Source organism: Ammodytes marinus, assembly GCF_949987685.1.
Source record: "Ammodytes marinus genome assembly, chromosome: 1".
NCBI classification, from domain to species: domain Eukaryota; kingdom Metazoa; phylum Chordata; class Actinopteri; order Uranoscopiformes; family Ammodytidae; genus Ammodytes; species Ammodytes marinus.
The window spans coordinates 27,731,906-27,758,129 of NC_137230.1; the positions used below are offsets into that span (position 1 = coordinate 27,731,906).

General features: G+C 40.2%; 3 protein-coding genes across 4 annotated transcripts; 1 reads left to right on the forward strand and 2 right to left on the reverse strand.

Moving 5' to 3' along the window:
- Positions 1–1,192: 1,192 nt before the first annotated feature.
- kmt5b (lysine methyltransferase 5B) lies at positions 1,193–9,619 on the reverse strand. 2 transcript variants are annotated; one of them, XM_080037819.1, is made up of 10 exons: positions 9,485–9,619; positions 7,336–7,587; positions 7,102–7,249; positions 6,788–6,953; positions 6,589–6,698; positions 6,276–6,442; positions 6,097–6,116; positions 5,858–5,994; positions 5,351–5,550; positions 1,193–4,969 (listed from the first exon to the last, which is right to left on the reverse strand). In XM_080037819.1, exons 2-10 carry the CDS (start codon positions 7,496–7,498, stop codon positions 3,432–3,434), a joined length of 2,649 nt encoding a protein of 882 aa, XP_079893945.1. In that variant the 5' UTR covers positions 7,499–7,587; positions 9,485–9,619; the 3' UTR covers positions 1,193–3,431. The 2 variants fall into 2 exon arrangements, with proteins under 2 accessions (XP_079893945.1, XP_079893944.1); XM_080037818.1 differs by having other exon boundaries at positions 1,193–4,972.
- A 3,441-nt stretch (positions 9,620–13,060) lies between these two features.
- pole3 (polymerase (DNA directed), epsilon 3 (p17 subunit)) lies at positions 13,061–17,953 on the forward strand. Its single transcript, XM_080041994.1, has 4 exons — positions 13,061–13,460; positions 13,954–14,039; positions 14,253–14,371; positions 16,954–17,953. Exons 1-4 carry the CDS (start codon positions 13,395–13,397, stop codon positions 17,130–17,132), a joined length of 450 nt encoding a protein of 149 aa, XP_079898120.1. The 5' UTR covers positions 13,061–13,394; the 3' UTR covers positions 17,133–17,953.
- Positions 17,954–18,614: 661 nt separating this feature from the next.
- Positions 18,615–21,520, reverse strand: rpl12 (ribosomal protein L12). Its single transcript, XM_080047252.1, has 6 exons — positions 21,363–21,520; positions 19,751–19,824; positions 19,415–19,513; positions 19,233–19,314; positions 19,051–19,137; positions 18,615–18,764 (listed from the first exon to the last, which is right to left on the reverse strand). Exons 1-6 carry the CDS (start codon positions 21,397–21,399, stop codon positions 18,646–18,648), a joined length of 498 nt encoding a protein of 165 aa, XP_079903378.1. The 5' UTR covers positions 21,400–21,520; the 3' UTR covers positions 18,615–18,645.
- Positions 21,521–26,224: the final 4,704 nt, after the last annotated feature.

Sequence of the window (26,224 nt, forward strand, 5' to 3'; positions counted from 1 at the left end):
TATAGCGTTTAAGTCTGGAGATTGACTTGGCCAGTCTAAAACCTTCCACTTCTTGCCCCTGATTAACTCCTTTGTTGTGTTTTGGGTCAATATCTTGCTGCATGATGGAGGATCTTCCAATCAGTTTGGTTGCATTTTTCCTTAAATTGTCAGACAAAATGTTTCTGTAAACTTCTGAGTTAATTTTGCTGTTGCCATCATTTGTTACATCATCAATGAAGAATAATGAGCCCGTCCCAGAAGAAGCCATGCAAGCCCAAGCCATGACATTGCCTCCACCGTGTCTCACAGATGAGCCTGTATGTTTGGGATCATGAGTAGATCCTTTCTTTCTCCAAACTTTAGCCTTTCCATCACTTTGGTAAAGGTTAATCTTGACAACAACACAGTAACACATGATGGCAACAGCAAAATGAACTACAGTCTACAGAAACATTTGGTCTGCCAATTTAAAGAAAGATGCAACCAAACTGATTGGAAGATGCTCCATCATGCAGCAAGATAATGATAAAAAAAATGCAAAAACAAAGGAGTTCATCAGGGGCAAGAAATGGAAGGTTTTAGACTGGCCAAGTCAATCTCCAGACTTAAACGCTAGAACATGCATTTTACCTGCTAAAGAGGAGACCGAAGGGAATAACCCCCCAAAACATACAGCAACTGAATGAGGCTGCGGTGAAAGCCTGGAAAAGCATCACAAAAGAAGAATGCAAACGTTTTGTGATGTCAATGGGTCACAGGCTTGATGCGGTTATTGCAAGCAAAGTATTTGCGACAAAATATTACGGTTTATTCACTTTAATTTATTTAAAGTGTATCTGTTCCAATACTTTTGCTTGCCTAAAAATGTGGTGTTCCTTTTAAAAAAATGCTATCTTCTCAGTTGTGTATCAGATCCAGATGTGAATACCTGAAAATGAAAGCTGAAATGTTGATCTATTGTCTCATATTAATCTTTTGGTGTCAAACCCAAATGTTTCCAGTCTACAGCAAAAATAAAGGAATTGGCCTCACTGTTCCGATACTTATGGAGTGGACTGTATTTACCCCTGTGATACATTTCAGAAACTAAACTTTGACATAACATCTAGCCACCTTAGAAACAGGCTCAGGAAACAAGAATCACAAAGAAACTTTATATAGTTTTCAAGTATTCAAAACTGTTAAATAAGTACAAGATGTGTTCACATGATTTACATATTGGACAATATATGCACTGCCCATTTTTAATTCTCTTTACACGTTTCCCACTACCCACGCAACACGCTTAAATGTCCGCAACTATTCACATTTGTTTGTTTTTTTGTTTGTTTTTTCTTGTTTTGAATCAGTTGGAAATCTTGACAGCTGTCTATTGGACAAAGACCACACAGATACACCTGGAACAGTTTACAGTGTAGGATGGAGACGTCCGACGAAGGGGGAAGGACAGACTGAGCCAGGTTCAGAACGGCGATTAGCTGCTGGTGATATGAACAGTACATATTAACACAGGAAAATTGGGTTAACATTCTAACTCAGTTGATCCCTTGATCTGTTGGACAGGTCATTTACTTCCACGCAACAAAAATAAAATAATATACAGAAGGACTGACAGTGGACTTGTGTTTAAGTGTTTCCATGTTCAAGGGGGAAGAAGATGGCTTAGCATTTTCACTCATTGATTAGTCGTCGTGTAACAAATTTGGTCTAAATGTGTCAAAAAGCTCTGTGTTAAGGCACCTAATGCTGTTGATAGACAGTAATGTTTAAACTTTCTTTTAGTGAACTAAAACCTTGGAAACATGTGAGCTCCTGTAAAGAAAAACAAAGAAGAAAAAAACACGACTTGAACAGGCTACAGACTCAACTGATGAAATTTGCATTTCTGAAATCAAATGTTAATTTCCACGGAATCTGGGCCTGTTAAAGTTAATGCTGCCACCAACTACCAATAAAAAAAAATACACAAGACAGAAATTCAAAAAGATGGGAAGGAAATAAACGTAGCACCATAGAGAAAATACATGATTGTAAATTAGACAGATATATTGCAGAAAATGTGATTCTCCTCCCTAAACCCTAAAATAGATGGACATTTGTCAACTTGCTTCCAAAACAATAGGTGAGACTAAACTTGAGAGAAAACATATTTCATAACTGAGCTGAGGGACATGAGCCAGTCGTTCTGTACATTACTTTTTATTTAAAAAGCATATAGGTAGCCTTAATATATGGATTTGGTTTGATTTGCCTTCTCTGTAGTTTTTTTTTAAGGTTGAACTACCATGTGTGCCATGTTACCATTATGCAGCAGATCCAAAAACAAAAGAAAAACACTGGTACAATTATCCTGTCAGTTTTGACTAAAGTCCAACTGATAATAAAAACTTGTGTGCTTTTATTTCTGTGAATTCTGCAGCTTAATTAACTTAATTTATTTACAGTGCTCTGATTAAACTGCAGGGACTCGCTTAACTAGAAAAAAATAAAAGTGCATCTATTATATTGTTCATATCATGTCACATGTGTAACAACTGCAGGCAAACTGAACATACACTGTAGGTCCACATGCATATCGTTACAGCCAACAATTCAGTATGGTTTTCCATTTCTTCTTTAAGGTGAGAGTTCACAAAACACATACAATTTGTTTTGGTGCATGTTAAATCCATAATATACATAAAACTGTAAATTTTGCTTCAACAACTTGTTTGGGATGTGCCTGTGAATAACATGATAGCACAGATTTACTTAAAGGTTTAACATTGTATGATTGAACTCTCCCGAAAGCCATGATTAACTTACACAGTAAATAATGCTGACAATTAATGGATAACTGAAATTCAAGTGGCTCTTTAGCAGGAAAACAACTGGGATAATGAGAACATGGCACCTGAACCCAAATGAACTGACTGATCTTAAAATGCGTCTGGACCAACCACACCATATTGTACGTTCAGCAAAAATTACAAACTATGAGACAAAAATCATAAGTTCAATAAAAACCTGCCTATGAGACAGAGGGGATAGTCACCATACTGTACACTTTCTACAATATCCATGTCCATTATGAATATAACAAGTGCATTCACCTAAAGGAATAGTTTAACTTAAAACAAATTCTTGTTTTTCACTTAAGATTCGGTCAGATTATTCATAGTGTGCAGACACGATGCCAGATAAATGAGACTGGTGACTAAACTCTTGCTTAATTAATGTAATTTGTGTTTAAATTAACTTACATTACACTAGAAACTTAATATTGAACACAACTTCAGTGAATAACAGATTTGTTTTAGGTCAACAGCACCTTCTAGTAACGTTCATTCAGAATCTTTCAGCAATTCCTTTTGTTTTTAAATTACTGTACTTCTTTTACATCAACACAACTGTTGATTAGCGAGTCATCTTTATTTACAGGGAAAGGTGGGAGTGATGAGCTCCACAGCTTATGCATTGAGCCTCAGAGACTGATCCTCTCTCCTCCTTGAGGAGATATCGATGTCTATGGAGTCTTTACCCACAATGAGTCGGAGGCGCTTTGCTGGAGGAAGTGGAATGAAATCATCGTCAAATTCATTGTCAAAGTAGTCGTCTTCGTCGTCGTCGTCATCATCATCATCATCATCATCATCGTCATCATCGTCGTCATCATCTTCCTCCTCCTCCTCGCCTTCCTCATTGTCGTCCTCTTCAGACGAGGGTTCCGCCAGCGCCTTTTGGGTCCGATGTCCACCATTTCTGGCCTCCAGACTCTGGCCCATGTCTCCATTATAGGACAACTGGTCCACCTTTGACTGGGATATTCTCCGAGCATCGTCCTCCCTCTTCAGCTGGATCTTTAGCTTGGTGGAGTTACTGTGGACCACGGGGGCAAAGCCATTATTCAGTTTGGCTATGTACGAGCTGCCTTTGTCCTTGTCGTGGTCCTTGCTGAACTTGATGCTGATTTTGCTGGAAGAGGCCGAGTTGACCGCGGAGGCAGAAATGTTGGAGGAGCCAATAGGATCGTTGGTCTCATTGGTCTTGCTACTGCTGCTGTCCCTCCGCCGGCGGAGCGTCAGTTTAGGGATGCCCGTGTTGTTCTCCAGGATCAGCTGAGCGTCGTACCTGGTGATCCGACGCTTCTTCTTCCCCTTGTCCTGTGACCGGCAGCTACTCTTACCCTTGTCCCTGCGGAGGGATTTGCTGCCGTTGGCAACCCCGTTAAAGTCCCTGTGTCGGTCGAAACCCAACAGCATGTTACCACAGTCTGAGAAGTTAGCGGTGTGGCCACCTCCCACTGGCATGAAAGGCTCACCATACGAGTCCTCACATTTAATTGTCCGCTCTGTCCTGGGTCGTGTCAGCCGTTTCTGCCTGGTGCACGAACCTCTTCTGGCATAGCCAGTGTCTAGTGCAGGCTGCTCCAGTCCTGCCCCGTGGCGGAGGTACTCCTCCATGTCAGCTGGCTCGGTTTTAATGACCACTCCACCAGGGACTGGGCTCAAGCCATCCATAGCACTGGGCTCCAGTTTAACACCAGCTGTTGTTTCCTGGGCTTTTACAAGGGTCCTTGTGGACCTCCGAGTTCGATATGTTGAACACTGGCTGCCCTCACTGCTTTGCACATGCGATAGATTGCCATTTTCCTTGGCAGCGTGACGGGTGAGGCAGCCCCGCTGGCTTAGTGACTGCTGCACCAGCTCCTGTCCATCCTTCTCTTTCTTGAGGGTGACACTTTTACACAGTGACACCTTTGAGTCCCTGAGTCCCAGCTGGCAAGTCTCTCCTTTGGCCAACGCCTTTGGCTCTGTCCCCCTCCTTCGACTTCGCAACTGGACTTTACTTAGTGAAGGCTTGGATTGGGATTTTAGTCTCTTTGGTACCCTGTTATTGTTAACACGACCTTGCTTTGAACATGAGGTAGTAAGGGCTCTAGACAAAGTCTGTCTGGACTGAGTCCTGTTTTTATACTTCAAGCCAGATGATGTTCTTTTTCTGACAGCTGCTGGGAAAAGATCAAATGTTGAACATTACATGTTTATAAATCAGAAACACACGTACACATATGTTGGCTGGGTGATATTTACACAATCAATTACAAAATGTTTGATTTAGTGCCCCAAAGTTAATAAATGTAACTAGGATTAACATCGGTAATTGTGCAATAAAGACTTATTTACATATTGCATGGTAACAAATAAATGCATAAATGCCTCAAATAAAAAGGCAATGTTCATCACTTAGCAGTATTAAATCTCTACGCTGCTCACCTCTAGTACATGAACTTGAATTTTGTTTCTAGTCCTCAGTTTGAGATCTGAATCCATACAGTAACTATGGCAACAGCACAAAGAGACAAATCAATTTTTTAGGAGACTCTTACATTGATGTGTTTTTGGCATTTCCTGAGAGTCTACATCGGTGTGGGAGCCTACAGAGTGACTATCCGAGCTCCTGTTTCCTTCCCCCAGCTTCTTCAACCTGTTGAGACGCTTGTCAGTCTCCCGCAACCCGTACTTGCTGTTGATCACCGGCACTTCCGCTGGCAGTCCAGCTTTTGATTTAAAAGCACCAGTGCCCCGTCTGCACAATAGCAGCAACAACAAAATAAATTAAAAGTTGATTGAAGAAATGGCCGTCAGCAATATTTTAGCTTTACTTCTGGGTAAAAGACACTGAATGAAGTTCATATTTTCACATAGTAGCATGTAGCGTATTGGTTCAAAGCTCATGGACACTGTGTGGATCATATTTTGGTAACAATATTACTACTTGATTATGACTTTACTGAACTTTGAGATGGTTGTCTTTATTCATTTTACAAATATGAAAATTTCAATACATTTTACTCTTATTGACACTCATTAGTTTTATTTGTAGTTACACTTACCGCTCACATGTATAGCATTCACAATATTCGTTGTTTTCCCCAAAAAAACCATCTCCATAGTAACACGAGATTTCCTCTCCTGGTTCAATATCCCTCAAGACTTTCACACAGGCTGTGTCCCGTCCTGTCGATACAAACTAAACAGAAAGACGATCATTTAAAAAGTGATTTACTAAGCTTATACATTTAAGGACAATGATTACTTTGTTTTCTTAAGAGACCTTTTAAAAAGGACCTACCTTGCAGTTTGGCCGACAATCTAATAGAAGAAGGGACAAAACAAAGAAAATTAAGTTGATACCCTTTTGAAGAATGACGGACTGATATTAAAATGATAAGACATGTTTCATGATAAATCCGTAATCTCATTCATTTGTTATAGAATTAATGAAAACCAATCACTTGTTGTGACTAATACCGTGATTGATGAACGCAGCCGGCCCTAGCCAGAGCTGCGCACAGTTCTTCCGGGTTGAATACATGACACTGAAGTCATTCTCCCCGTGCCGGAGCAGCATGTTTTCCTCACTCTCTGAAAGCTCAGCGATGCATCCTACCAGGTACTCAATCTTGTCATTTCTTTTCCTATTAAACAAAACAATGTAAAAAAAAAATCCCAAATAGGAGTTAAAACAAAGGTTCAGAAAAAAACGCTAAATGCATTGTGGGTGAGAATTAATGAACACAGGCGCTGTTACAATCACAAGTAACCACTGGCAATGTGTCCTCACCATTCCTTTGTTGCCACGATTTTGGCTCCATTTTGCTCTGATGAATAGCGATTACAAGGAAGAATCTCAAACCCGCTGTCTGTGGCAAACATCCGCAGATACACAAATACCTGTTCAAAACATAAAGTTGGTCATCAGATTTTTTGGTCAACTGTGACTTTGGAGAATAAACCAGGTATATCTTAGATAATATGTTTACATGCTGCTTGAAAAGCTTTTCTTGAGCCTTCGTCTTGTGGAGATAAAAATTCCGGGTCCAATCTCCAGATGTCAAAGCTCTAAAAGCTTTTTCCAAGTTGTCATGTTTCTTGAACCGTTCAATGATCTCTTTCAGCTCCTCTTGTCTTCCCTTAACTGGTCGAAATCTGAATGGACAAAAATGGCACAAAACAAGAAAATCAGAAATAAAATGTAATGTAAGAAAAGGAGAAGACATATACACATCAAAAAGCTTATTTAGAACTACAAAAGGGGCAGCACAATCATGGATTCTGCTGTGATAAATCTGCTGACCTGGTGTTCATTTTGTGAGTTTGAAAGCCCAGGTATGGATCCAGGATGAGGCTTGTGGTCAGATCATCATTCTCACACAACTCCTTGGCAGTCATTCCTGAGGAGGGTATGTAGCGCTTCTCTGCCTCCAGACTGGCTGCATTAAACCCTGTAAACACCAGACCAAGACCAGTGTTATTGTATGCAACTGGCGAAATATATTTACATGTGGTGAGATAAACACATTTAACTCACTGCGGCTACATCTCCGGTTTCTGTTTCTGTTGTGGCGCAGGGATGCCCGCTGTGAATGCTGAGAACGAGTCTGACTCTGGCTCACATGTTGCTCGCTGGTCAACTTGTTTCCGTGTCGCCTGCCATTTAATACCATGTTCTTGGATTCGCCCAGCCACTTCATGCCCACAAGCCCCCTGGTCCAGTTGCATTTAGTCTCCGAGATGAAGAAACACTCTTGAGTGGGGAAGACTGGGGTCTACAGTTTGAAACCTGCAGGGAACAACAAATATCATTAGATGCATAGCAAATACATTTTACTACTTTACACAGACTTTACATAACTCAAAACTTAAAAATAGGATGAAACTGGGCAGGAAAAAGTAAAGAAAAAATACACCTATATAAGAAGATGTATTCAATATGTATCATTGACAAGAAAAGAAACATCCCTCAATACATTAGGGATAATCTTAATTATTGCCCTGTTCCCACTTTGTACTAAATTGCATTTTAGTTGTGATCATAAGACGGCTACAAAAAATGTGATTGCACCCAAAACACTTTGAAGACCCACTCCGATAGTTTCTCAGGCCCCCTTCTGTAATAGTCAGTGATACATGTACATGTGGTACATGTAGTGCAGTGAAAACAAATAAGTCTCTGTCCACTTAGCAGAACTGAAGCAACACTTAGGTTTGATTCATTGATTTAACTTGGCCAACATAATTATACTACGACCATTAAAACATGCTTAAGTTCTGGCGGCTGCTGAAGAGAAAAATGTGACCTGCATCTGTCAATTCACCAACCAGTTGTAATCGGTGTTGTTTACACTTATAGTGGGTTTGTGATGTACAGGAAGGCAGGAATTAGTTTTAAAATGATCCTGCAGCGCCGCTTAGTGGTAACCCCAAATAATGCACTGGCTTACTGTCAAGTGCAACAGTAACGTCTTTGGTGCTATAACACAAAGTACTGCTTTATTAATCACATTATCCCAGAAACACGTTAAATACCGTTCACGTGTGTAATGTAACAAACACAACATACAATGTAAATTATTCAGTCAAAAGAGCATTGGCCGTTTTAAAGCATAAATGCGACGCGAGGAGCATCATCTACATTTTAATAGATGCATAAAATGTTTCGCATTTATGGATTCGGAGTCCAATGTAAGCCGCAATAAAACACGACACATTAGAGGGACCAGGAAAAGCTGTGGAAACCCGGAAGGCCACACCAGCAGCTGAGGCCGAAATTGTGTCAGAGTTATCAATACAGCTCGCATTGTTTGTTAACTGTCGTCTCTCCACCCATACACTTGGTTAGCATTGAGCTAGCAACCAAAGGCGACGCCGGGGAGATGATCGGCCGTGCAGCAGACGCCGGCAGGATGCCCTGGCAATTTTAAACGGGCCGGTTGACGTTATTCACCACATAAGCAGTTAACCCTTACTTCAACACAAAGACCGTAGCAGGATATTACAGGGATGGAGATATTTAAAAGCAGTGTAACACCATTATACACACAGCTCGAAATGCCCCATTATTCTGGCATATGCTTATATTTACCAAATGCAACCATGGTAGCCAATGATTACTGACAATCTTCTCAAGGTATTAAAAGTGCAAACACTGGTGAAGTATCTTTACGTACTTCTCGAGTGAGCTAGCATCAAACTTAACTTCAGCAGGCTGCTAACTTAGCTTCGCCGTCAGTTAGCTCAACCAACACCACAACAGACGACAAAAACACAATGCCGCTACCGTTTCTCACGTTAACGATGTAGCATGTGCATAAAATACTCGACAATAGTCGATAGTTAGCTGCACACATGTCCCAGTTAGTAACTAACCGACGGTTATGCTTCCTACCTGCAAACCACTGGAGCACAGCAGCTAACAGTGGCTAACACACACACACTGCGTTAGCTTTCCAGGCTAAATCTATCATTTGTAAGCGAAATAAAGTGAGTTTGGGGCCCAATACCCCCGCAGACACGATCCCAGGTACCAATCAGAGCCAACGACTGTAGCTGTGTGTCGGTGAAGGTTGTTATTTAAAATAATAGATAGCAGTTAAATAGCTGAGTGCATTTTCAAGCGTTGGGAGCGTTAAATGTCTCGAGCCGACAACACCAACGGAACAAACACACACAATACTTACGAGGTGTTTTTGAAGAAAAAACAACCACGAAATTAAACACCACTCCTTCAAACAAATCCAAAAATTGGCACGACAGTCTTAACGAAAAATATCACAGGAAACACATTTTTTTTTTTTAAACTAACATTAAAATTCAAGATGGCGGCCTAGCACAGCAGAGAGGTAGAGAAAGGCGCAGCACCGCCATCCCAAAGAAAATAGATCCAATAAATACGCAGCCATCTCCTCCGTCAGCGCCTAAATCAGAAACACGACTTTAAGATACAGTTTGACACTTTAAAAGCGGACGTTTTGTTGACTTTTTAAAGCTTTTTCGGTTGAAAAGCTGTCGAAAGTCGTGGCAGCAATTGTCGGATGTACACAAAAGTAGTGCTGCATAAACAAACCTCTTTACGCTTCCCAAATACTCCAGTGGGCAGACAACAGTGGGTTCTGCACGTTTCATGCAGAAGAACATCACTACAACAAGCTAGAACCAGGGAACCACATCTAGACGGGAGTACTTAAGACTTCTTCCTTTTACTGCACCATTATTTATGTCCCTCCTCTTCTCTCATCACTTGGTTGTGCAGTCTCGTACATAGAATATTCCTCAGTTGTTCTGCTGAACCAGAAGGGATGCGCTCTTGCCTTTGCTAATTGTTTCACATCATTGATTTATCCACATTTGCTTACTAAGTGAATACCCACCCAACATTAATTTTAAGACCCACTTACTGAGGCTGGTTTTAGTTTAGGAATGCCACTGTTTACAAATAGGCTAATATCAGGCTATAGCATTGTTGGGGCTCGTGAAATAATTTTTTAAAAAAATCACAAGATAGGCCTAGTTGAATTAGCCATGCTACGCCAAAAGTAAATTTTAATTCAATTTAGGCTATTTGACAACTTGACAGTTTGGAGAGCTGATAGATAAGATATTAACTTCACACTACACTTTTGACCTTGTCTTTGACATTTTATTTTTACCCTCGTCCTAACATTAGGCCTAATCTGCTATTTATTATTGTCTGTGACAGTGGTAGACTCAATTAAAAGTTGTCTTAATCTAGGCTACTTTTCGGTTGCAGGCTAGTTTTGCATTTTGTGGTTGATTTATAAGTCTGATGTAAGCATATTATGAAAGAAAACGTATACATCTGAATAAATACATCTTTAAATTACAAAGCCTACAGAAAGTGTTTTGAATAGTAGTCGACATGCAGACCTACTTTTAATTTATGTTCTGTTTTAAAATAAAGATATTTTTAATTAATAATTTCAACTAACTGATTTTACCATAAGAATGTTATAATTTTTTTTAACACAAGACGCTAACTTGCAGTGGATTAATATTAGCCTACTTTGAGGTCTTGCTTCTCAGAAAATATTGTTGGTTGGGTGGATCGCTAAATTAAAAATAACGATAGTATCGATAGCAATGTTTGTATAATTGTTATCCAAAAACAAATCAAACATCAAATTATAAACAATTATTTATATATAATATATATATATATATATATATATATATATATATATATATATATATATATATATATATATATATATATATATATATATATAATTATATATATATACATACATTATTATTATTATTTAATTTGCAGTGATCTTTTCTAAATTCTGCATACAGTTGATATAAGATGTTTGTTTGTTTGTTTTTGGTAAGTTGGAATGTGTATAGGCTACTGTTTGTAACACATCTTAAACCTCTTTTTTTTTAAATATCAATACTAATTAGTGAAATGTTTTTTTATGTGTATTTGACTTGATGGAACCAGGCCCAGTAGCCTACACCTGTTGTTTATTGAATTATTGTCATGTGTTGCCAATTTTCTTATTATAGTAAATTAATAGCAAATTCATGGATGCATCATTTGGTATTCACTAAAACATGTAAATTGATGTAAGTCAATATTAATTTGAATTTGTTTAACATCTTCAGCAGTTTGTTTGTTAAAGTGTTGCAGCAGTGATTGTTCAGACATCACAGATAACTGAGCTGAGGAAATTATAGTATCCTGGAGCTCTGCCCACAAACAGCTACAGACTCCTGAACCCGGTGGGAGTATAGAAATCCAACTTTCATTGCATGGCCTTCTCTATGGAGTGGTTTCAATGTGTGGGCTGCATTGCTCCGTGCATGTGTGAGGAAGGCAGCTACCATGGAAACCACCTAAATACCATTTCCCCCAACAAACCCTGACCTTTTCCACTCAATTTGTAATGAAGGTGTGAGCTGAGCTGGACATCTGCCCAGTCAGGGTTTTCAATATGCATCTGTATACTGCAAATAATGTGTGACAAGGCAAGTTGTATCTTCAGTGTTAGAACTCTTGATTTCAGTTTATCAGTGCAGTGTTTGACAGTTCATCTCAGTCCAATGCATATTCTAAAATACTCAAATAACACACTGTGGCGAACAGAAGCATTACTTCTGATGGGTTTATATTGAATGAAGTAAAATAGGTCATGCTTACTGTTGACAGATCCCATGCATTAAAAGACCAACAATACACAGAGATTACCGATGGATGGACTATCAGACTGACTTCTGTCGCTTTCCACCTGATGCCCATTGGTTCCTACTTTAGCAGTCATCTTTAAATATGGGTCAATTATGATTTTTTTTTTTATTTACTTAGAATAACCCTAACAGCTGCTCGTTTTTTCCATTTTGTTTTTTAATTGAAAGTTACTCAAACAGGAGGAAATAGTATAGGCTACATTTGTTGGGTACTATTTCAATAGCGGTTGCTGCTTCTTTGAGTATTTGTGGCAGCAGGAGGGTGTATGTTGGACTGAGGCTAAATAAACTACAGTGTCACTTTGTGCAGTCTCATGTAATGGGTGGTGCCTCAATATGGCACACTGATAACTGGCTGTGGTCTTTAAAAACATGTCATTATCTGTGAAACACTCACAACTAACAGCTACTTTTTTATGACTACCTTTCACATAGGCTTGTACATGGAATGTGGGGGATTATTTTCAATGCATACAAACACTATTAAGAATGTGTTACATGAACAAATGTTATTGTCCACCCAAGTGGAAATCTGTCCTTGGCTCACCAAAACACAAAATCAGCCCAAGGTCATGTAAAATATAAAACAACATAAAAGATCAAAAATATCGATGTATTAATGTTTAGATCATTCTGGTGTTGGAGCTTGTCAAGATGCTTTATTTTTTCCTGGTAATTATAGCCATAAAAATACATCATCATTTATTAGCTGATTATACACTTTTGTTAATAATCTGACTCTGCAAAGTAAATTATGTACTGAGGTGAAGAGTGCAATCTTCATCCCCCTGAAGATGTGGAGTGGAAGAATAACACAAAAGTGAATGACTTAATTATCAAGTAAAGTACAAATACCTCTAAACTGCTGGTTGGGTAATTGTACTGAATTACTTTCCATCACTTAAAATCATAAAATGCATTGAACATTCTATTTTCTTTCTTTACTTATGTTAATGCGTCATTTTAAATTTTGTATGTTAATGACGAAACAGCCGACTGCGTCACGCCTGCGTCAGAGGTCGAAGTTGAGAGTTGACGAAGGAGGAGGGCCAGGGCTCACGCTTGGAAGGTTCGCGGGAAACGTCCCAAAACAAATCGCTTCTGTGTTGGACACGCGCTCAACTACAGACAGAGTTTGAACTTATCCATCAGAAAAAACGAACCGGTCGAATCAATTGTAGAGTCCTGTTTCAAACGCGGTGTTATAACTGACTTTATCATCCCTCCACAACGGAATATAACTGTGACTGAGCGAGCTAGTAAAGTTAGCTCGGGCTAACTCTACACTGTCTGCGGGCGCTAATCTGTTAGCAACAACCAGCTTCGGCTCAGTGTGAGAGGCGGACCGGGTTTGGGGACTCGGTGACCGGAGAGAGAACAATGGCAGAGAGGCCAGAGGACCTGAACCTGCCCAACGCGGTCATCACCCGCATCATCAAGGAGGCGGTGAGTCGCGAGCCCACATATTCACCTGAAAACACGTGCGCGTTCACATCATGGACCTATGGTTCACATACAGGTTGACCACTCATTTTGAAAAACTCAAACAAATAAACAACACCGAAGAAAAAAGTTGGACTTAATTTCAGAAGTCCAAATCAGACTGATGTTTAGATGAAAAAGCGTCAAAAAGCTGATTTGAAACATAGAATTAATTGAAGAATAATGAAGGACGCTCTGAATAAGTTAGTCAATGGGTCATCTAATGGCAATACTCTTATAATGAAAAAGTAGAGGAAATTACGGCATGATTTTATTACTGTAGCCTATATAGGCCTAAAATGTTTTTCTAATGTCTCATTTTCGCCAGAGATCATGAACAACGTTCTCCTTAATGTTTTGTCAATCGTTTTTTCTCAGCCTGCCTACGTTTTGATAAATCATTGTTATAAACTGCATCTTTGAGATAACTCCTCCGCACTGTTTGTTTTCTTAACAGCTACCAGATGGGGTGAATGTGTCCAAAGAAGCAAGGAGAGCCATATCACAGGCTGCCAGTGTGTTTGTGTTGTATGCAACGTCCTGGTAGGAACAAAACCCACTTACAAAATCTAAGAGACACTTAATGATTCACACAATTCATGAATTCAACAATTTTCACATGGTTTCATGCGTTTTACACGGCCAACTAATTTTTACTGTACATTGTGCTTAAATTATTATTTAATGTATTCTTAACTTCCTATGTTGTAAACCTTGAATAAAATAATGTAATTTGTTCTGTTTATCTTGTTACAGTGCTAACAACTTTGCCATGAAGGCCAAGCGGAAAACTCTAAACGCAGGAGACGTTTTGGCTGCGATGGAGGAAATGGAGTTTGAGCGATTCTTGGAGCCTCTCCGAGAAGCATTGGAAGGTCAGTACATCAGCACAAACATCAAAGTAATAGTTCTTCTTATTATCCCCCCACAGATATTTGCACTTCAAAACACTGGCTTCTACCTGAATTTCAAAGACAATTTAATTCTGTTTTAAATAAACCCCCATTTTATATACTTGTACACAGGGCTGGACTGGGACAAAAAATCGGCCCTGGCATTTTTGGTCATGGCAGCCCACCATGATTATTTATACGATATGCGGAGGCAGGGGCGTTGCACCAAATTCTGGGCCCCTAAACAGAAAGTCCTGATGTAAAAGCTATGTTTGTCTATAGTCCAAAACGTATGAGTGACTGGTCCCTCTCTGAGCCAGATAACAACACAATGTTTCTATTGATGAATGACCAAGTCATTACGCGTACTTGAACACAACCCCTGGTCTAATGACTCTTAATAAACATGCACACACACAGTGTTTCTCACAGGAATTTGGGAGACTGTGTCGTGGACCCTGGACCTTCTAGGGGGATTCGGGGGAATGCTCCCCCGGAAGAAATTTTTAAAATGTTAAAGTAAAATTCATCAATCTGGTGCACTTTGAGGAGAAAACTAAGGCTAAATCAACTGTTTCCTATGTAAGCTATTTAGTACTATTTTCTGGAATAATATATAGACACAGAATGACCAAAAAGCAGAAAGAAGAAATGTAGGCTACATGTTTAAAAAATCCATTCAGCTTTGGGAACTCTTTAAATACACCAACAACAGAGCTATTTAACTCCTCTAAGAAACCACAAGAGAGCTAGCAAATGTTTAGTAGGTTATTAGCTAAAATAGACACTTTGACCTGGCTCTACAGATGGCTCTATCCATGATGTTAACGCAAGCAGCTAGCTGTTGGCAAACTACACATGCTGTGTTAAAATTCAGCAAGCTACACAAATAATTGTTCTCAACATAACTTTATTTTCAACTTCTTACCACTAGTCCAGCATTTGTCTCCTTTCCATCTCTTCTCCGTTTTTCTCCAGTTGTTTTTCTGTCTGTTAGTGACGTGACTTGATTGAGTGATTGACAGCCGAGGGACCTCTGCCCTCCACTGTGTGTGTGATTGGGCCAGGCCCGGCCCAGAACCAATCATGATGAATGGGCCAATATTTAATTGTCCTTTCAGGTTAAGTTGACAGTCTGCGCGGCCGAGAGGGAAGGGACCTCGGCCCTTGGCTATGTGACTTGGCCGGGCCGGGCCGGGTCCATTATAAAAAAAAATAAAATAATTATATTTAATTTTTAATTTTTTTTATGGACCCGGCCTGGCCCAAAATGCCTGCCAGCCCACCGGGCAATGCCCGGTACGCCCGATGGCCAGTCCAGCCCTGCTTGTACATGATGGCAGCTTTACACATCTTTATTTGAACATTCTGAACTGAATGCTGTCACAGCAGCATAAAGGTTAGCTTGGCTCCGCCCGCCTACCTACTTCCGCTCTAATTTCATTTTCCCTTCAGTTGTCAGTCTGGGGCTGCGGTGAATTCATGTGTTCGAGCTCAGGAAAATTTCCGGCCGTCCAATCGGCGAACAGAGCGAGTGGCTGAGAACGATGACGTCGAAGCCGTGCTCAAGTTTCAGTTGAATGCTGCGTTCCTTTATACTCGGAACTCAGAGATTTCCGACTTGGCAGACTTGTCTGTGTTCCAGGCCATCTGCTCGCGAAAGTATGGACGCCTACAACCTTTCTCATCCAAATAACTAAACGTTAGGCTCTAGCAAGTTACCGTTGCCAGGTACCGGTATATCCATAGACTACAATATGTAGTGAAGTCGAAAATTTCCGAGTTCCCAGTACAACTCGAACGCACCGTCAGAAGCCGGCTCATTACATACGTCACGACCAAACGTTATGCGATTGGTAGGCTGATCCAGAGTGGCACTGGGCAGATCCAATAGTTTTAAGCTTCAACAGAGACCCGCCTCCAAGTGAGTGAACGTTTGCCAATTGAGCAGTTCCAGACCTTCTGTACAAATGAAATGAAGTACGATGGTCTGGTTGGACCAGGCTACATAAAGGTGACAGCAGTTTAGAGATTATTACAATCACTTTAACAAAGATATTTAACTTAGTATCTCTTATTCACCAAAAATAGAAATGTCAGTGTTGCAGCAATAATTCATATACAGGAAAAAAAACATTCACAATTGGGTAAGCAAAAATGTCTAAACACACGCTACACCAGATGGAGACAAATATAATACATAAATAAAGAGTGTTTAAAAAAGAAGGGAAGATTGTATTAATAATGTGCACATTAAAAATAAAATGTCTTGTGCCATTGAGAGGAAGGGATTCTCCATTCCAGGCAGGGCAGTCTGTGAAAAAGTGGTTTAAGTGACAACTTTTTGTCATTCAGACTTTGGTGGCTATTCCGTTTGTGTTCCTTACACCTTGATTCTGGCACGACGGCACATTTACTGAAAAGCCAAAGCGCTGCTACGTTTAAATAGGGAGGTTACTACTTTATGTGGTGACAGCATTCAGAGAAGTAGCTGGCCAGTTTGATTGTGTGTCGCTTGAAACTGGTGATGATGTGAAATATCCTTTGCTTGTGTTCCTCTGCAGTGTATAAGAAGGGCCAGAAAGGAAAGAAGGAAGTGTCAGAACAGAAGCGCAAAGATAAAGAGAAGAAACCCGACTCTGAGAACGATAAGAGCCGTGAGGAGGAAGAGGAGGAGGAAGAAGAGGAGCGGATGGAGGAGGAGCCTGAGAACGAAGCAGAAGAGGAGGAGGTGGAGAACTGATGATGCTGTGACCATCGACGCGCCTTGAAATGCACTGGATGGACATGATGTGTTCAGGTGACGCTTGGGAATCATAGCGCCACCGTGGATCAATATATCAGGGTTTCATTTGTTGCGGCGGAGCAGTTCCTGACTTCCAACCCAGCAACCAACCAAGCACAGAGAAACCACAAGTCAGACCACGTCATGCACTTCATAAACTTTGTCATTTTGTATTTTTTTGTAACTGTTTTCTTTATTTTTTTTATATATAAATATCCATGTCACTTTTTGAAACAAACACATGACCGGATTTCTTGACAGTAGATATCTCTCAATAGTTCATTGACAGAAGGGTAAATAAAAAGACAAAGTAACTGATTCAGGATCAGATCTGTCATTTTGCCTCTAGAGGGAGCAGTTTAACTAGTTATGAAACAAGCTTTTTAGAAATGTTTTGACAGCCATGCCGTTACAGTGCCTGTCATACCTGCACATTCAGAAATACATTAGGTTTTTCTGCTTAAAATATGAAAGTTTTAAAATTGTTAATGTGTAATGATTTTGGTACAAAAATCAAGTCCTTGTTTTGAATTTAGGATGGTTGTTTTTGTGCTGTGTACTTTAACATACTAGAAATGAATATAGGGCTTGTAACAGCAAAATGGGAGGAACTGTTTAAAGTGTTTCCTGAGATCAGTTTAAATTAGATTTGTTTCTAAAAGGCCTGACGGCTACAAACTGTTGGGATTTCCTGAGGTAAATATCGTTTCCTGCCGAGTTTGTAAACATTTATACTTTTGTAGAATTGTATATGTCTCAATAAATATTTTGTATTACCAGTCCTGAAAATTGGTCCTTCAAACGTTACAATACAGAGCACATTTTCACTTCATTTTATTATGGGAAAATGCCAGTATCAAGGCAGAATGTCCCAATGACTTCTATATTTTACTGGCAAGTAGAGCTGCAAAGATTTATCGACAAATCGATTATTAAAATAATTGCCAACTATTGATAATTAATTGTTTTGAGTAATTTAAGATGTCAAAATTCTGTTTTCAGCTTTGTGAATATTTTCTGGTTTCTTTAATCCTGACAGAATATGTGTGTTTGACAATACATTTGAGGACGTCAACATTGGCTTTGGAAAATCAATGTTTCATCATTTTACAGACAAACACTAATCGATAATCAAAATAATCGTTAGTTGCAGCCCTACTGGCAAGATTTGCATTTTGTAGTGTACGGAAATGATTCCTTGTGCAAGTAATATCCTTTTTAGTAAGCTCCATGTTCAGAATGTTATAAGCACAATACAATATCTAAGCAGCACTTAATCAGGCCTTCAAAACGGATGGAATAACTGCCACCTAAAACGGCCACACTACCTCATGATACAGTATCATGAGGCTGAGTAGCTTGTATTTTTTCATGAAAGTCTTATACACTTTATTGTCAAAGACTTAAGTTGAAAAATTAAAGACTTAAGACACAAGGTGCTCAGTTTGTGAACATTTTATTGTTTGTCCATTTACTCTGATGGGCACTCGACTTTGCCGCTGTTGATGTCATCGATGACATCATGGGGAGGACGACCATCAATGGTGCAGCCAACGGACTGAGCGGTTCCCAGGATCTCCTTGATGGTTCCTGAGCAGGAAAGTAAATAAACAGATTAAGTCAAAAGGTAGATGTCTAAACAGAAACATTTAATGCAAACCAGGAAAAATAACAAACTGACGTTGAGATTTTTCTTGATAAATTTGGTTAATTGTATGTTTCAGTCTTTACGGCACAGAGTTGCTCATTGGTTTGGGCAGCCCTGTTTCCTAAAGCTGGGTCAATCTGAGCCTCCACTGGATTATACTCAGTCACTATACAGACAGGCATAGTGGCGGGAGGCTGAACAGTACAACAGGTATTAATAATATCTTACCAGAGAGCTCCCTGGCGATGGAGCGAGCCCTCATGACACGAGCGACAGCCACAATCTCATCGAAGGTGACACTTCCACTGTGCTTGACTGGAAAAGAAAGTAAATTGAAGGCGAGTCACAGTCAATCCACTTCAGTCAACCTTATTTCCTTTGATTTATTCCATCGTATGCCAGTCACTTACTGTTCTTGACCTTCTTCCTGTCACGAGGAGGCTCCTTGAGAGCCTTGATGATCAGAGCTGACGCAGAGGGAACGACATCAATCTTAAGGAAAAGCCAAACAGGAAAGTCAATATCACATCGGGTAATCCCCCTGCCCCTTGTGGAAGGAGTTTAAGTCGATGTGGCCTTTGAGCGTACGTACCACTGCCTGTCTGTTCTGGATGGTCAGCCTAACGGTGATCCTCAGACCCTTCCAGTCACCGGTTGCCTTGGCAATGTCATCACCAATCTTCTTGGGAGACTGTTGAGTAATACAGAAGGACAAGTAAAGAGGCGGAAGGAATAGTCACATTTGTAAGTTAAAAGTACCAAGCTTGTGTTTCAGTCTTTACGGCACAGAGTTGCTCATTGGTTTGGGCAGCCCTGTTTCCTAAAGCTGGGTCACTCTGAGCCTCCACTGGATTATACTCAGTCACTGGACAGACAGGCATAGTGGCGGGAGGCTGGTCTAGTTCAATTGACATGTTTTCACACTCACCAGACCCAGAGGTCCGATTTTGGGGGCCAGAGCTGAGGTGGCGCCAACTTCTCCTCCTGTGCACCTCATGTACACTGCAAGACAATAGATATGATTAAAACATATTCACACGTAAGCACCAAATGACGGCCAATTAAATCCCAAAACTCAGGGATAAATTAAGAAATTATGAACTATTCAAACATCTATAGTCAAAACCAAGTTCATATTATGTTCAGATCATACAATGCATCAAAGCTAGTAGCTTATTCAAATCAGGAAATTTAACATGATTCATTTACAGTTAACTTGTGCAGGGATGTCATTGAACACAACACAAACTAGATTTGTAAACGACTTTCAACTAAAATCTTTAGGGTATTTGGAGGGCTCCATACTCAATTACTTATGTACAACTGTTCTTGAATCCACTGGTCGCAACGAGAATCATAGGTGGAAAAAGGGGTCACATTCACAACTTAATAGTATAAAGTTGATGTTTCAGTCTTTACGGCACAAAGTTGCTCATTGGTTTGGGCAGCCCTGTTTCCTAAAGCTGGGTCACTCTGAGCCTCCACTGGATTATACTCAGTCACTGGACAGACAGGCATAGTGGCGGGAGGCTGGTCTTGTTCATTTGAGTCTTTATTCAGTTCCACATTTCTGCTCTTGAATCCCATGGACACATTTACCACCTCTCCCCAGCCACATGAGATAAATTACTGAATCTATAGAAGTTAAAACAAATATGTTCCACCAACTGCAGCAGCGCAGTATAAACTGATCTACTGAAGATAATTATTTTCATGTTGTGAAAATTATGAACAGATGGAGCCAATGATCACTTTCAATGCCAATAAAAAACGTTTCATTCTATGATAGACATTCACTTGGTTCATCCATTATAATCATCTGAAAGTGGCAGAAAATGTGATTCAAGTGATGACTAATAACTCATAACCGAATACCCTGAGATGTTCAGTGCACAATGTCAAAAGATGCAGACCCTAATTACAGGGGACAATGAAACGAGGTCATTTTGGAATTCTGGTGGTAAATTGACATAATTTAAGTATGGGGATAAATTAAACAGTTAAAACAATAATATGAGTAGATTCAATTTCAAAGTATATTGTGACAATATTTGCCAGCTCTAAAATAAATAATTGTTGTATTTCTACATCAATGAAAATACGTTGACCCAATTTTCGAAAGTGTTTTAGTCTAAATTGCAAATCTCAGATCAATTGGGAGTACTTTGAACTATTACAGATTTTTACAGTAGAGGCTCTTCTAACTTGGGTTTAAAATTAACTGATTTCTTAAAACGCACGCGGCTAGCGACATCACCATTAGCGTTAGCTAGTACACTTAGCCCACGTGGATTCACCCGCAGTCCGGGACCCTAGAGTTCTTATAAATGCTGAGACAGACCATTTGACCCTCACCTAATTAAAACATGGAAGCATGCAGAAATTAAGAGTTTTTTTCGTCGCGTTAGATTTCCGATCTTTACCGTTTTCTCTACGCCGTTCACAGGCCGGCAGACATGGAGGCAGCCAGCACAGAACGACTCCATCTTGGCTGCGGAAAAACGTCTGTTTTTATTAACCACTTAACAGTGAAAACATACCAACTTTAATCTCGTTGGGGTCGAATTTGGGAGGCATGTTGCTGCAGTGGTTGTTGAGCTCAGTTCAGCTTGGTTGGTGAGGGTGTCGGATGAACCCGGACTCGGGACGACCGATTACTGTTGCACCTTCACCGCTAAAAGGGAGAAAGAAAGGCCGAGCATGGGCCGCGGTGGTAGTTATAGCCACGCTAAGTATCGCGAGAGGTTGCGATTCCGTTCTGGGGAAGAAGTTTCGAATCTGATTGGTGGGGGTTGACCATCGTTTTACTCAGAAAAGACAGGTTTATTGTTTCCTTACGCATATTATATCTATTATTAATCAACGGTGAAGGAAGTTTTTTAATAATTCAGTTAATTAAAGTGCTTATACAACACCGTGGAAATTCTCCATTAGGCTAATAGTAAAAGTTCTGCATTCTGCACAAGTAATAATAATTTAGTTCTATTAGCCTAGATTGAGTAAAAGATCTCATGGTGCAGTAAAATGGTCCTTGTCAGTGTTTTACTTTATATCTGAGGTTTCTGGATGAATATTCCTATTGTATGTTGCAGTTTCCTGCTGTAGCCTACATGTTAGGGTTAGGGGTTGAACCATAGGAATGAACTCATGGTTGAACCTATGGGTTGAACTCATTACTCATTTATAAAATGCTGGGTAGGTAGGTTATACAGAAATGTATCATGAGCCCCTTTTACACAGCCAGTGAAAGCCGGGAATATGCCGGCCTTTCGGCCCTCCGCCCTGCTGTTTAAATGCGACCGTTGCGGAACGAGGGAAGAAAGGTGCGAGTGATTGTTCCGGGAATTTTACTACCTCGGGGGGTAGTAAGATTCCCGACACAATCAGTTCCGCCTCTCTGTTTAAATGCTCCAGCTTGTTGTTGCGGAACAGGGGGGCGTTTGACGTTCCATATCCTACGTTCTAAACATGCGACCATGTTAGCAGTTGAAGGACGTGTGTTTAACATTAATCACGGCGGCCTGATGTCCCGTAAAAATCACCAAATAAAAGGAACGGCGTATAATCTATCTGATCATAAAGTCCGCTGCTCAATCCAAACCCCCGCGCTTCATTTTGCAGAGTGTATGAGTCTATTTCTGCCCAGTAGAAGTTGTACAATGGAAAAGCTAGGCTAGGCTAAGTGGCTGCTACCGGATCGCCGCCACTATTATTATTATTCTAAGTCTGAGCGTATATCCACACTTTATTTCTGCCTACAGTAACGTGACTTCACACACTTTGTGTAGGCCTATGTGTATGTGTGTCTGATTGGCAGATCTCTGCTCTCACAAAGAGACTCACTTACAGCCAACCTGTCACACAAACACACACACAGACACAGAGGTGAAGCGGATTGATTTTGTCAGTTTTGACGTATGTTTATCATTAATCACGGCGGCCTGGTGTCCCGTAAAAATCACCAAATAAAAGGAACGGCGTATAATCTAGCTGGTCATAAGGTCCGCTGCTCAATCAAACCCCCGCGCTTCATTTTGCAGAGTGTATGAGTCTATTTCTGCCCAGGGGAAGTTGTACAATGGGAAAGCTAGGCTAGGCTAAGCCACACACACACACACAGACACAGAGGTGAAGCGGATTGATTTAGTCAGTTTGGTTAACAGTCCCAGTGATGTTGGACTCAGCGCGTAGCGAGATCAACTGGCACATCGTGGGGACAGTAAAATACGTCCCTCTTACTGCAAGCTCCAGCGCTCCAGCACTCATCTGCTCTCAATTCACCTGCCAGTGTTGTTGTTGTAAAGCAGCTGACCGGCGCGGCGCTAAATGTTTACGTCACACCTGACGCTGTTTACAAGCACCTCTTTCATTCCGGAACGCTGTGTAAAAGGAGCTACTGATGCGCCAGCAGGCCGGCGTTGCTTGGTTCTGTGTAAATAACACAGAAGCAAGCAAAGCCGGCATATTGGGGTGATGTTGTTCCGTCAATATGCCGCAATCTCTGTGTAAAAGGGGTTATGGTCTATACCAGTGGTTCTCAACCGGGGGGGCGCGGACACTCTAGCCGCTGCCCGTTCACGAGCACTCACGGGCGGTTAGTCTCTCAGTAGCCTCCCGCAGCAGTCTCAGCCTGCAGTCAGAGCAGAGAGGAGACACACAACTCCGCGTTCAGGCTGCACAGCACATTAATCGCAGGTAGCATTTTGAGCTAAATCTGGCCACTTTCCAAATCCTCCGGGCGACTTTTTTTTGTCAAAAGCGACTAGCGACAAATCTACAGACTTTAAATGGTGTTATTGTAAACTTCTGTGGTGTTTGGAGACTCTGACTTGAAAGCACGTATCACTCTACTGTGCTCAACGAGCAGCGGGTGTTGCCGTGACCCCCTGCCCGTCCAAGAGCATTTACAGGCGGTTAGTCTCTCAGTAGCCTCCCGCAGCAATCTCAGAACCGAGAGGAAATACACACTAGCCTACTCCGCGTCCAGGCTGCAAATGAATTGCGCATGCGCATGGCCGCTGCTGTTCCCACCCTGTTTCTTCACTCACTCCCACAGCAAATAAATTGAACTGCATTTCACTCATATCACTCACAGACATATCTGTGTGAGGCTGGATTCTCAAAAATGACTGCAAAACAAAATTCCGCAATCGTGCACAAATCGAGGATGATTTGAGGCTATGTTTATCAAACTGAATTGAGGATCTTTGCAAGGCAAAGCAGGCTTAGATCTCACATTAAAATCGCCTATCTGCAAGCTTCTGTCCAAAATGCAGATGATTACTATTCCAGGGGTTGAAGTGGGACGGCTCCTCAGATAAATTAATAAATAAATAGTAGTGCTGTCAAATGATTAAAATATTTAATCGCGATTAATCACATAAATGTCATAGTTAAGTCGCAATTAATCACACATTTGTATCTATTCTAAATGTTTCTATTTGGGCTAGTATTTTCTTCTCTTCTAAGGAGATTTAAAAAAAAACATTTCCTCAGTGTCTCATTGATACAATCTCATAATTAGCTTTTAAAGTGCACCAGAATGATGCATTTAACGTTAAAATATAAGAAATTTACGGACCCCAACCCTAAACCCAATGTTCAACTCAAAGGTGCGCCACTGGCCTAGCCCTTGTGATAATAACAATAATAGATTATCTATCTATCTATCTATCTATCTATCTATCTATCTATCTATCTATCTATCTATCTATCTATCTATCTATCTATCTATCTATCTATCTATCTATCTATCTATCTATCTATCTATCTATCTATCTATCTATCTATCTATCTATCTATCTATCTATCTATCTATCTATCTATCTATCTGTATAGGGTGGTGCGTGTGTGTGTGTGTGTGTGTGGGGGGGGGGGGGGGGGTGTTGTCAGGGGCGGTGGGGGGACCCTACTGCAATGACCCAGCTTGCAGAAAGAACCCCTGGTCTATACAATCAGAATATGTTTATTTTATTTATTTATTTCAAACAATGTGATTGATTACTTCTAAGGCTCTTTTTGGCCTGGCTTAGTTTATATTTGAGACCTGTTAGTCCCCCATGAGCATTTTGCATATAGTTTGAGATCCTATACGGAAGAGGTTTTCTGGCTCTCCCAGAGGCCAAAAACTAAAGGGGACAGAGCTTTTGCTATTATTAGCCCCGAGACTCTGCAATGACCTGCCCAAGGGAATAAAACCTGGTTGAGTGTCCTCGTTCAAGTCTCTTCTCAAAATGTATTTTTATCTGAAAGCATTTCTGGATTTTACTTGACCTGCCTGCTTTTATTTGATTGTATTGGTTTTCATTTCTTGCTTATTAGTTTAATCTTTTTAACCTTAGCTTTTATTCCTTTTGTGTTTGACAATGTGTGCTTTTTATGGCGTTATTTATAATACACAGTATAACATGTTTTATAAATAAAGTTTATTGATATTATTTTTCTTGAGCTCAGAACAACTATTTTCAGCTTTGTGGCAAATGGCGATATATTGCAGCTGATCCATAAGGGGAGGGGGAGGGGTTACATTATTTATTTAGTTCAAGAAGTAGGAGAATGTTTTCTACCTATAAAGGAAAACTTCCGTTCTTAATTTTATCACAAACAACATAGTAAATATATATATATTTCATGTTTCTGAGAGCTTTGTCAGTGGTGTGGAAAGTTATTTTCGAACCGTTTTTTAGAGGAGGACAGAGTGCTGCATGTGGGTGCTGAGTGGATGAACATCCTCCATAATGGGCCTGAATCTGGTTGAGTATTTGCTGGGAATATTAAAGTATTTTGCCAAGATAACTGCTCATGTACTGCAGATGTTTGCCATGGTTCCAGGTTGAAGTAAGTTTTCTCATCACGACTTTTGCATGTAAAACCGGTGTTTTTCTATTTGATTTCTGAGGTACTTTTTTGTCTCAGAAATTCTCTTCAAGAATAGAATCAAAAAACAAAACCAAGTAAGTGGGTGTAGGGGGCAAAGTGATTTTTTGGACATGGGCTGTTGTAAAAGGTTGTTCACCAGAAATGATCTATGACCTTCAATGATCACAACCTGGGTGGACAACCTGCTGGAAAGCTACAGCGGGCGGAAATAGAAAATCAGAACCATGGTTTAATGCAAGGGTAAAATTGATTTTTTTTTAACTCATAGATATCATCTTGAAACTTTGCCAGTTTATTACTGGCATTAAAACAATGATTTTTTGTATTGAAGTTTTTTTTCCAATAATGTTGGAATATATATGCAAATTTAGCATATTTCACAAATTATGCACATATTTGCATGTCTTTAAAAACCAAACATCTAGATATTGGCTAAAGCAAGAGTTGAAATCTTTATTGCATTTTGACTTTATATAAGTGTGTTAAGTTTCTACATAACAAACTTCCTCTGTGAGAAATGGTG

What these genes read in the sequence shown, in the direction of transcription:
- pole3 (XM_080041994.1), top strand. Translation starts at nt 13,395, where the DNA reads ATGGCAGAGAGGCCAGAGGACCTGAACCTGCCCAACGCGGTCATCACC. An exon ending in CCCGCATCATCAAGGAGGCG is followed by an intron (nt 13,461 to 13,953) that starts GTGAGTCGCGAG and finishes TTTTCTTAACAG; the next exon opens with CTACCAGATGGGGTGAATGT. An exon ending in TCTCCGAGAAGCATTGGAAG is followed by an intron (nt 14,372 to 16,953) that starts GTCAGTACATCA and finishes GTTCCTCTGCAG; the next exon opens with TGTATAAGAAGGGCCAGAAA.
- kmt5b (XM_080037818.1), bottom strand. Translation starts at nt 7,498, where the DNA reads ATGAAGTGGCTGGGCGAATCCAAGAACATGGTATTAAATGGCAGGCGA. An exon ending in GGCTGCGTTCATCAATCACG is followed by an intron (nt 6,117 to 6,275) that starts GTATTAGTCACA and finishes TTCTTCTATTAG; the next exon opens with ATTGTCGGCCAAACTGCAAG. An exon ending in ATTGTCGGCCAAACTGCAAG is followed by an intron (nt 5,995 to 6,096) that starts GTAGGTCCTTTT and finishes CTTTCTGTTTAG; the next exon opens with TTTGTATCGACAGGACGGGA.
- rpl12 (XM_080047252.1), bottom strand. Translation starts at nt 21,399, where the DNA reads ATGCCTCCCAAATTCGACCCCAACGAGATTAAAGTTG. An exon ending in AAATCGGACCTCTGGGTCTG is followed by an intron (nt 19,514 to 19,750) that starts GTGAGTGTGAAA and finishes ATTACTCAACAG; the next exon opens with TCTCCCAAGAAGATTGGTGA. An exon ending in CAGGAAGAAGGTCAAGAACA is followed by an intron (nt 19,138 to 19,232) that starts GTAAGTGACTGG and finishes TTTCTTTTCCAG; the next exon opens with TCAAGCACAGTGGAAGTGTC.